The 12113-nt window shown below is 40.7% G+C and overlaps 1 protein-coding gene across 1 annotated transcript in view; it reads left to right on the top strand.

Moving 5' to 3' along the window:
* The window catches only part of GRPR (gastrin releasing peptide receptor), a 273758-nt gene extending 266796 nt beyond the window's left edge, over positions 1–6962 (top strand). Inside the window, exon 3 of the mRNA XM_068266210.1 lies at positions 5926–6962. Within this exon, the coding sequence (XP_068122311.1) occupies positions 5926–6318 (393 nt within the window). The 3' untranslated portion in view covers positions 6319–6962. The remainder of the gene's footprint in view (positions 1–5925) is intronic.
* Positions 6963–12113: the final 5151 nt, after the last annotated feature.

Raw genomic sequence — 12113 nt, 5'->3', positions numbered from 1 at the left:
CAAACAGTTAATCAGTTTTTTTCATTTCAATGCAAATTATTGATACCAAAGACCGCAAAGCTCACAAACTTGGTCATTGAGTAATTGTGTGTTAGGGTTAGAAAAAGTGGTTGGAGCCGACACCAGCCAAATACATACCCGGGCAACGCCGGGCAATCAGCTAGTATTCTCTAAGGCATAACCTACATTACAGACAACTGCTACATTATGAATCAGAAAAGTGAAGTTATGAACTTTGTAAGTAGTTTTTAGTGAACTTTTCAGATAACCTTCATTGATTTGAGTTATTCATTCTGTTTAGTTAATAGACACTCTTTTGTAGCCATGGAAACCTGACCGTGAAATGCTTCCATTCTTATAGCGTTCTTCAACAGTCTGAGCTACAAAGATGAACCCTTAACCACTTTTTGTTTTTTATCCCCTTAAAATCATTTTGAAGGATGCGGGATGAGTCATATGGCCATGAGAAGGCAAAGCAAAAACGTTGCTTACATTGGCTACAAGTAACAATAAAGTTATGGCATTTAGTTAACAAGAAACCCCATTTATAATGCCGAAGGTCATGCTAAAGCGAGAAGGAAGTCACATAACGTTCATATTGGCCTTTATTCATGGCTAGGATTAAAGGGAGTCTGAAGTTTAAATAAAAAAACAAACAAAAAAACAGATACTCACCTAGGGAGGGGAAAGGCTCTGGGTCCTATAAAGCCTTCCTGTTACTCTCACGGTTCCCGCGTTCCAGCGCTGTCACCTCTGTTGGCAATCGGTCGGAGCCTGCTCTCTTCCGCTGCAGGTGGGCTTCTAAAGTCTTCGGGAGCGCTTGTATTTCCAAAGACGGACTGCTACATACTACGCATGTGCGAGTGCACTCTCTAGCATGGAGGGGATGAGGAGAGGAACGGAAAGGCCGAATAGGACGCAGAGCCTTCCCTCTCCTTAGGTAAGTATTTGTTTGGTTTTTTTTATGTAGGCTTCAGATTCACTTTAAAAGAACTATACAGTATATCTATTCAACACATCCCATTCATAGCCACGATTTATGGTAAATCGTCACTCCATCACCACTTTGGACCCCAAAAGTATATCTCCATTAGTGATGATTGTAATGTGCTAATTTCGCTTACGTGACATTTTTTTTTTAATAAAATAGATTTTGTGTCATTTTGCAGGTTACACAAAATTATGACTGCTGCAATCATAAATTATTTTTTGCATAAATTATGAAAACAAAGTTGGGGGAATCCAGAATGGGGAGGAGGGGGAGAGATAAGGGGAAAGGTGGGAACAGGTCCAAAAACAATCTAAAACAAAACCTTGTAGTTTCTGAGAAAAGGGATTTCAAAAATTCCAGTACCTAAAATGTTTTTTTATTTTAACTCTGTAAAATTACATTTAGCTGTGGTACACTTGTTCCGTACACTCATTTTATACATTTAAAGAAAATGGATTCCCCGCCTCTCAAGCCTTGTTAACACCTTGTCAGCCATGCAGGATGGAATAGCCAGAATTCAGAGCTTGGACCATATGGGGCTCCGCACCCTCAGCTATACTATGGCCAAGGGGCTCTCCTCACGTCCTGTGCCCAGGAACCAATGGAGAAATTAGAAACAATGGAGAATCTAGGTCTTTTTGGAATTTTTTTTTACTTGTTCCCAAATAAGCTAATTTAGTATTTTCACATAATTATGAAATTACGACATATAATTATGGTTACAAACAACATTAATTACAACTTGGCCAGACTTTCTGTGTTACAATTTGCATTGTAATTGTGAATTTTGATACGAAATTATGAATATTTGAAATTCAAGATCAGCACTGATTTCCATGCTGATGTGATTGATGACCACTGAAAATGAATGATGATCACACCATGAACACATCATTTCTCTAAAAAAAGAAAGTCCCTGTTACACTAAGAATGAAAGAATGAGTTAGTGTAATTCCTTATTTGACAACCTTCATAATGTTAACTTGCAGGGAGCCTTTAGAAATGTGTTGGCCCAATACCGGGAAAAAATTATGTTAGTGCTATATAATTAATACATAATAATAATATGGTAGTGTAATAGATTGCGGAGACACTGCTGCGCGGTCTGACAGCGAGGCGGCTGGTTCCGCGTTCAGACCGGCGGTTTCTCCGCAGCAGCATGCGTCTGGTTTGTCTGAGCCTAGTAGTGCACACAGATGGAGAGCTACGCGCGCGCGCGCTAACAGGCAGGCCCTTTATGCCAATAGGAGAGGGATCAGCTGATCAGGACGATCAGCTGATCCCAGCGCAGCAGGTGATTGGCTGAATGGGACTGGGCGGCGCTGAGGACGTAGCGCTCTGCTATATATACTTCTTGCTTGTCAGTTGCTGGTTGTCTGCCGTTGCAAATGCTTATGTGTTAGCACTCGGACCATAGTCAGATCTCTCAGTGTGTTAGAACCAGGTGGACCTAAGAATTCACACTTTGCCAGATTACTATGTTATTACTGTGTTATACTTTAGACTAGTTCCAGGGTGTTGAGACCACGGACCTCACACCCAAGATTAGGGATACTGTGTTATTACTGTGTTATTCTTTAGACCAGTTCCAGGGTGTTGAGACCATGGACCTCACACCCAAGATTAGGCATACTGTGTCATTGCTGTGTTATTCTTTAGACCAGTTCCTGAGTGTTGAGACCACGGACCTCACACTCTAGACTAGGCCTCTGCTTGATATCTGTTATGACCTATTGCTCTCTTGACCCTTCTCCTGCTCTCTGATTCGGTACCTTCGCATATCTGATTACCTGTTGCCAACCCTGCCTGTCCCTGGTTACCGAATCAGCCTTCTGTCTCTGTACCTTATCTGCTCGTGTGTTGCCGACCCGGCCTGGCCGACCCTTCTACCTGTGACACTTCCCCGGTGGGGTGTCCAGTAGATGCAGGGACTCCCTGTCCCTCAGAGGGACCTCTCTGCAATCCAGTCAGGGACTCTATCTCATAGGAGTCCTTTGACTGCAGTAGAGTCTTACTCCCAGCAGTTCAGGGAATCACTGGCTCTCTGGTTATCTCCAACCCTGACTAGGAGATACTCGTTATACGGTCTAGGGTCACCTGCTCCTCGGGTGGTCCAGGCTCATATACTGTTGCACCAAACACTTACACTTTATCAGGTGTCCAGAGGTTAGTTATACTTGTATTATTGGTGATTCTGCAGATCATCCATAATCAGTTATATATCTGTATTGTTGGTGATACTGCAGATCACCAATAAGCAGATTCTCTCTGTGTGCTGACACCGATCGTTACAGGTAGGACATTAGATTAGACATTGGAAGGGATTAGATTGTGAGCTCCTCTGAGGACAGTCAGTGACATGACTATAAAAACAAGGAACACTAAGAGCCCCAATAGTGTAATATGTACTGGTAAATGGTTACTAGATAGAGTAAATATTAATACTCACAAACCAGGGTTACCATTAGGCAACCACTGTAAAGGTAGGTGGGGAGATTTTCCTGACCCCACTCAGGAATAAGAAGTCGCTCTCTGTAGATGAGAAAAAAGGGGGTTCAACCCTCCACCCAGGGTGGACTCAATATTATGCAGGAGAACAGAGGCGCCAAAAGGATAAAAGGAAGCTAAATGAGCTTAAAAACCAAATTCTTGGTAAATAGAGGAGGTAGTGGTGGACTTACCTCCTCCAAGTAGACACACAACGGCTCTTCTACTGACCACATATGCTATTGCTCCGTTGTTATTGCCTGATGAAGCGGGATCAAACCTGCCAAACGTGTTGCATATTTGGAGTTCATAAATAAAATATATTGATTGTCTTTACTACAGTCGTTGTGTGTCTACTTGGAGGAGGTAAGTCCACCACTACCTCCTCTATTTACCAAGAATTTGGTTTTTAAGCTCATTTAGCTTCCTTTTATCCTTTTGGCACCTCTGTTCTCCTGCTTAATAGTGACATGACTATGTAATCTGAAAAGTGCTGCAGAGGATGTCAGTGCTATATAAATACATAATAATGATAATATGGTAGGACATTAGACTATGACTGTGGTAGGATTAAAGTGTGAGCTGCTCTGAAGACAGTCAGTGACACGACTATGTACTCTGTAAGGTGCTGCACATGTCAGTGCTGTATAAACACATAACATTACAGTAGGGCATTAGACTATTACTATGCTATATAAATACTTATAATAATTTGGGAGTAAACACTAATTGAATTCTTTTGGAGAGGGAGATATCAATCAAGAGGAAAGGAAGGAAAGATAGGGTGAGAGAGGGAAAGAGGATTCGAAAGTTTAGAGACGACTGGGCCCCTGTGCAATTAACCTTTTCTCCTGATTTATCGTCTATGAGATCAGTTTCATCTTCTCTTTAAAATAACTTTTCAGCATTTTACAAGTTAAAAAACACCCACAAGTTGGTGAAAAAATACCATCAGCATTTTTTTGAGTATATTTTTGGTTGCTGGTGGTTTAAAGAGGAGCTGTCAGCCATAATATCTCAGAAAAAAACAACACATATAAACGTAGATAAATACTTGCTCTACTTACATAACATATGTTTTGCACTGTCCACGTTTTGATTTTAGTGATTTTTCTACAGTAAAAAAAGAGAAAATCCCTCTCAGCATTTCTTATTTTAACTGTGGCTATTTTGAATCCAATCCTGATGTCATTTCCTCCTTCACTCTCCTCTGCCTGATTGTGTATGCATTATCCGCCCTTCACTATAGAAAGTGCATTGTCTCAGCATGATAAATATTGGCCAATCAAAGAGGAACAAAGGTGTGGAAGGGGGAAACAGGAGGCTGCATTAGTTATGTCTGAGGGAAAAGTAGAGAAGCAAAAAAGGACAACCCAACATGCCCTGCAACTCCCTTTTTGTGTATCAAATTTTGTGTGTACCAAATAAGAGTCAGGTAAACTGGGGAATGATCATTTATCAACAAGAAAAGTAATAGTGATTTTATGTCCAACAGTTTCTCTTTAACCACTTGAGGACCAAAGCGCCAAACCCCCCTAAAGACCAGGCTACTTTTAGTTAAATTGGCCACTGCAGCTTTAAGGTCAAGCTGCAGGGCCGCACAACACAGCACACAAGTGACTCCCCCCCTTTTCTCCCCACCAACAGAGCTCTCTGTTGGTGGGGTCTGATCGCTCCCCCAGTGTTTATTTTGTTTTTATAAATATTTATGTTATTATTTTTTAAATAGTTTTTACTATTTATTTTATTATTTATTTTTTTAAACCCCTCCCTCCCCCCAGCCAGCAATCATGGCGATCAGCTCTCATAGGCTTCAGCCTATGAGAGCCGATCGCTCTCCTGTGTCCCAGGGGGACAGCCGTGTCACGCGGCTGTCCCCAGTACAGCGCTGCTGAAGATCACAGCTCTGTACGTAGTAGAAAGATGGCGGTTTTGTCATATAACAGTCTCGGAGACTGAAGGTGGGGCAGAGCACCGCCCCCCAAGCAGGAGATGTGCACGCAGCCTGCACGTGATCTCCTGCAGTAGCCGGCCCCAGGACTTGACGCTAATTGGCGTTAGGCAGTCTTGGGGCTGCCCCTGCGGTCACGCCCATTGGCGTGATGCGGTCGTTAGGTAGTTAAAAGGCATTTTATGACAAAATGTGAAAACACCACCCAGGAGAAAACTCAGGCTAAAAAAACAAATTGTATATGGGCCTGGGAGGGATGAAGGAGAGGAGGGAAGGAGGAGGTAAAGGGGAGACGCAGCAAGAGAAGGGAGGAATGGAAAGCAACAGGGGGTAGAAGACAACATTTTAGCCTCGCAGCAATAAGGTCACATGTTCTAATTTTGGCAAAAACACATTACTGGGGATACTGTGAGTATATGGCAATAAAGGAGACACATGGGAAAGGGGGAAAGGTGGTCTCGTGAAGCTAATTATCCTACTCTTCTTCTTTTTTCAGATTGAATCTCGGAAGCGACTTGCCAAAACAGTGTTGGTGTTTGTTGGACTTTTTGCCTTCTGCTGGCTACCGAACCACGTCATCTACTTATACCGCTCGTACCATTACTCGGAAGTGGACACCTCCGTCCTGCACTACATCACCAGCATCTGCGCCCGGGTGTTGGCCTTCACCAACTCCTGCGTCAATCCCTTCGCCCTGTACCTGCTCAGCAAGAGTTTCAGGAAACAGTTCAACAACCAATTGTTCTGTTGCAGGCCCAGACTGATTGTGAGGTCACAGAGCATGGGGAGGAGCACCACCAGGATGACCTCTGTGAAGAGCACCAACCACTCCATGGCCAGCTTCAGCCTGATCAATGGCAAGCATATCTGCCATGAAGGCTGCGTATGAAACCGGTGGACTGACTTTTCCAGGACCTTAGTGGACTTCTGCTTGCTTCTTAACTTGTCTTTCCATAGGTGTACATATGAGAAGTATTATTAATATCCACTTTGCAGGGTTACTATGAATTGCAGGGATTCAATGCAGAGGTAGACAATAGTGACTCTCCAGCTACTGTCTGTAGCTTAAATGACTAGTTGGGCCAAAATTTGATCAAGGAGGCATTTCCGGTATTTATAGATCACTAGGTAGAAACCTACTGTAGAGCATCAGTCCCCATTTTGTCACCCGAGGGGTCATTTTCCCATCTCCAATGGACAACAGTAATTGCATGTGTGTACTTAGCTTAAAGGATACCCGAGGTGACATGTGACATGATGAGATAGACATGTGTATGTACAGTGCCAAGCACACAAATAACTATGCGGTGTTCCTTTTATTTTTCTCTGCCTGCAAGAGTTAAACATCGTGTATGTAAGTGGCAGTTCCTGTCTGAGTCAGTACTGGGTCAGACTACAGTGATAAGAAATTCCAACTATAAAGCACTTTCCTAGCTTCAGAGAGCAGGAAAGAGATAAAAAGGGTCAATAGTTCATAGATTTTAGCTCTGACATACTTCAATGAATGTGTCATTGAGCAAAAACAATAAAACAGTAAACATTTTAAAAAATAGATTTAAATATATATAATAAAACTACGGAATATCTTAAAAGTCATTTTTAGGAGAAGGAGGATAGACACAATTGTTTTTTCATTAGTTTATTTTCACCTCGGGTGTCCTTTAAAGAGGAACTCCAGTGAAAATAATGTAGTAAAAAAAGTGCTTCATTTTTACCATAATTATGTATAAATGATTTAGTCAGTGTTTTCTCATTGTAAAATCTTTCCTCTCCCCGATTTACATTCTGACATTTATTACATGGTGACATTTTTACTGTGGTCAGGTTATGTAGCTGCTCCTAGCTGTTTTGGCTGTTAGAGACAGCTGTAAGCAGCTATTTCCTGTCTGTGAACATTGTTACATTGTGGCAGTTTGCCCAGAGTACCGCGGTACTCAGAGCTTCTTGTGGGAGGGGTTTCATCACAAAATCAATCATACAGCGCCCCCTGATGGTCTGTTTGTGAAAAGCATTATATTTCTCATGTAAAAGGGGGTATCAGCTACTGATTGGGATAAAGTTCAATTCTAGGTTGGAGTTTCTCTGTAAGAATAGGTCTTTTTTCCTCCCTCCTGCAGGTGTCACCTGAGGCATCTGCCTGGATTGTCTATGCCTAAACATTGCCCTGTTTCTATCTAAAGTAGTAGGGACTAGGGAGGAAACAAGAGGTAGGGCACCTGTGTACACAAACTAATGTGTTAAAGTGGACCTGAACTCTTGCACAGGACAGAAGGAAAACAGAGAGAAATGCGCCCTGTATGTATTTAGAAAGTTTAGCCAGTCTAATCCCCTTTCATCTGTGACTAATCACAAGCGTAATTTGATCTTTCGCCTGTGTCACATGACTGCCATGGCAGAGATGGCAGATAAGCTCATTTGAAAGCACAGGCTGTTATCAATAGGCCTGCTTCCATGAATCAGGAAGAAGAAACAGTGCAGATTTATTGCAGGATTTGTATCAGCTGTAACAAAGTAATGTTTTTCTTTAAAGGTTATTATGCTGCTGCTTATCTTTTAGAGCAGAGAGGAAGTTCTGTGTTCAGTTCCGCTTTCACATCTACACAAACCTTCACAGTACACACACCTATACAATCTAACGTACACCCACCTACACACACATATACCTACACATGCACACTCACACATACACACCCAATGCTAGCTTTTTATTTCAGACTGTTGGTATTTCCAAACGAATAACTATATCATCAATCACCAAATCAATAGAGCAGCAGAGCAGACCTCAAAACACGGTGATCCATTTCAACCCCACTTCAGGTTTTACCGATTTTATTTCAGTATCAAGAAGTGATTGGCCTCGATTCATCAACACTTAGCAAATTTGTTAACAACAGTTTGGTAAAATACCGAATTTGTTAACTTCATTTCAGGATTCATCAAAGTTATCTACAGCTGTTAGCGAACATTCGTTAACGATTCGGTAACGATTCGCTAAAACGGAAGAAAGTGCAATTCATGAAAGTGGGTGTGGTTTAGCGTTACATTTAGGATTAGTTATCTCCTTCACTGCTCTGTCGTTATTCCTGTCAGATCATTGCTGACAGAGAAGATGGAGCCATTTGAAGTGGTTATGTATCAGCTGAGAGTGATTCAAAGGCGCAGAAGGGCAAGAATAAGGTCTGCATCCATATAAATTTGTAAGAGAATAGATTTATTTGCTATAACACGACATCTGCATTTCTCTTGAATCATCTTGTAAGAAAACACAGGCAGTGTCAGGGTTAACTAATTTTGCTAGCTGCACTATAATTTTTTAGAAAAGGCTCCTATCAAATTGTGGGATTGTCCCAACCACTTCCAGAATCCTGGTCCAGGTGTTAAGCCCTATTCAGAATGTTGCTACGTAGTGCTCAAAGGACTGCCTTTTACCCACAATTCCATGGGAATCTTATGGCCTTGTGTTAAATTACCGCTGTAAAATGGAAATATCGACACGTTACCGAATGGTTACCGAATTGTTATCGAATTCACACCGAATGCCAAAAAACCTTGATGAATACAACTAGAAATTGCTAAACTTCGAATTCGGTAATTTAACAAACTGGAAAAAGTTATCTCAAAGACAATGATGAATCGAGGCCATTGTCTGCTTCAGGTTATTGCGCTTTCCGTGCCTTTGCACTTCCTTATTTAAAGGCCCACTATTGCGAAAAACGTTAGACATGTAAACACAAACACATCAAAAGTACCTTTCTTCCAGAGTAAAATGAGCTAAACATTACTTTTCTCCTACATTGCCGTCACTTACAGTAGGTAGTAACTATCTGACAGACTTTGGACTAACCCATCTCCTCATGGGGGATTCTCAGTATTTCCTTTATTCTTCCCAAAATCACTTCCTGGATAGGATCCAAAGATGCTGGCCAGACTCTCTACTCATCTGTACACTTTTTTTTTTGAGCAACTGCTCTTCAGTAAGCGCTTTTAAAAATAAAGAAAACCCTGAGAATCCCCCATGAAGAGATGGACTAGTCCAAAACCTGTCAGATGTTGATTTTGATTTCTGCCTATTGTAAGCAACAACAACATACAAAGAAAGTAATTTATAGCTCATTTTACTCTGGGATAAATGTACATTTAATATGTATTCATAAACAGATATTTTCCATCTTTTATTGTTTTACAATAGTGGTCCTTTAATAATCTCCATACAAATATCTACAGCTGCTTCCATAGAGAGCAACAACAACAAAACATTTGTAAACATTTTCTCCTGTAGGACGATAAGATAGTCCCAGATCAGTACATTGTGATGTGTTGCAGGAAAAAGTTATGTGATCATAAATGTCAGACTAAACAGGTGGCTTTTTTAGTTTTGATTTAAACATGTCCAGGGTTGGAGCTGAATGATTTGCTTGGCAAGGCATTCCACAGGGTAGGGGCAGCATGACAGAAAGGCTCCAAAGATTTTTAGTTGAACTTTGGGGTGGTCAAGTTATTGAATCCTTTTGATCTGAGGTTGTGGGTGTTTTTGACTCAGTTGCAACAAATCCTTCGGGCAACGTTATTTAGCAATAGCTGGAGAGTCACATTTGCCTGCTTTTTATTCTGCAAGAAGTTCTATGACATTTGCTGCTATAGAGAGGAGAGATGCAATTACAGATAGTTTGTTTTTAAAGAAGACTAGCTAGCCTAAAAAAAAAAGTTTCACAAAAAAGGCTTATAAAAAGTTCCCATAAAGGACTTGACGTATGGGACACTGCAATCATCTGCCAACAGGAAGTCGTCTGTGTGTAGAGAAATACCTTTCCTCAGGACCAGAACTCGATTTCAAATAAATATTCAGCTTTGATAAACTCTTTCGGGCGCACACATCCTTTAGGCCTTGTAAAGGCGAGTGTGGAAGGGAGATGCTTAATCCTCTATGACTTCAGAGACTCAGATCCGCAGCAGACTACTCCTATGCACATCGTCGGTTGTGCAGTTGAACACGGCCCAGCATTCTGTACTCCGCAGATCAGGGTAATATGGCTGCTTCCTCATGAGCACTACAGGTAATCTGCATCCAGCACTGAGGTGTTCTATTCCCACATATTTAATCTTTACTTCCTACTTCTAAAAGGCTCCATTTCGATAATCCCTTCTGAATCCCCACCAATAAGTAGTGATGAGCACAAAATTTCACGTAATGTTATTATTGCATCGTAATTCACAATTGCAAAATTGAAATGCGTAATTTCAGGAAAAAACGTAATTTATTTTGTATGTAATCGTAATCAGGAACAATCATTTCCTGCCAACTTTAGCTGTTAAAGTGGTCTGAAAGTCAGCATTTCTACTTCGCTCTAAAAGATTCCTCACAGCTTGAAAGCTCCTATCCCAGACATTTATTTAACCAGTTCGCATTCAGTCGTTTTTCGCTTCATGCATCCGAACAATGTTCACCTCCCATTCATTAGCCTATAACTTTATTACTACTTATCACAATGAACTGATCTATATCTTGTTTTTTCCGCCACCAATTAGGCTTTCTTTGGGGGGTACATTTTACTAAGAGCCACTTTACTGTAAATGCATTTTAAAAGGAAGAATAAGAAAAAAACGGAAACAAATCATTATTTCTCACTTTTCGGCAATTATAGTTTTAAAATAATACATGCCTCCATAATTAAAACCCACGTATTGTATATGCCCATTTGTCCCGGTTATTACACCATTTAAATTATGTCCCTAACACAATGTATGGCGACAATATTTTATTTGGAAATAAAAGTGCATTTTTTCCGTTTTGCATTCATCACTATTTACAAGCTTATAATAATAAAAAAAAAGAAATATTTCATCTTTACATAGATATTTAAAAAGTTTAGACCCTTAGGTAAATATTTGTGTTTTTTTTTTTTTTATTGTAATGTTTTTTTGTTTTTTTTAATTAAACATTTTATGTGGGTATTTTTGGGAGGGTGGGATTGAAATTGTATTTTTTTTTGTAAATATATGTGTATTTTTATTTTTATTTAACATTTAGATGTAGTTTACTTTTTGGCCACAAGATGGCAGCCATGAGTTGTTTACAGTGACGTCACTCTAAGCGTACCACGTACGCTTAGAGCGACATAGGAAGCAGAAAAAGCGTAGCTTCCGAGAGAAGCTGTCGCTTTTTCTGCGGGGGAGAGGAATCAGTGATCGGGCACCGTTGCCCGATTCACTGATTCACTGGCTAACAAACCGCCGGCCAGGAGCGCGCGTGCACGCGCGCGATCGGCCGCGTGGATGCGCAGGAGCGCACATGGCTTCCTGGACGTGAGTTTCACGTCCAGGAATGTCAAATAGTTAAGCAGAACATCACTGAAATGGTTAAACAAAGCACTTTGTCCTGCTATTCAGCTACAAATCCGCATCCAAACTAGTGATAACAGTATCTTTGTTTACATTCCAGTGTTGTTACAAGGTGTGTAAACACAGTGTAACAAGTTAAAAGGAACTCTCTGTACTTCAGACACACACAGTTCAGAATAGCTCATAAAAGATGTTAATATATAATAAGAAGCAGTTTGAATAAAATGCAATGACAGCTATTAGGGCACGATAAGCTACACTTCGGGAACTTGTAATTTGTAAACAAATAATATTACATTTGCACGAAAAGCAAATATGATAACTGTATGAGTAATAAAAAGTAGG

This window comes from Hyperolius riggenbachi, chromosome 2 (genome assembly GCF_040937935.1).
Source record: "Hyperolius riggenbachi isolate aHypRig1 chromosome 2, aHypRig1.pri, whole genome shotgun sequence".
Classification (NCBI taxonomy): Eukaryota; Metazoa; Chordata; class Amphibia; order Anura; family Hyperoliidae; genus Hyperolius; species Hyperolius riggenbachi.
The sequence above is the reverse complement of the archived record's forward strand: the minus strand, read 5'-3'. Positions and strand labels throughout refer to the sequence as shown.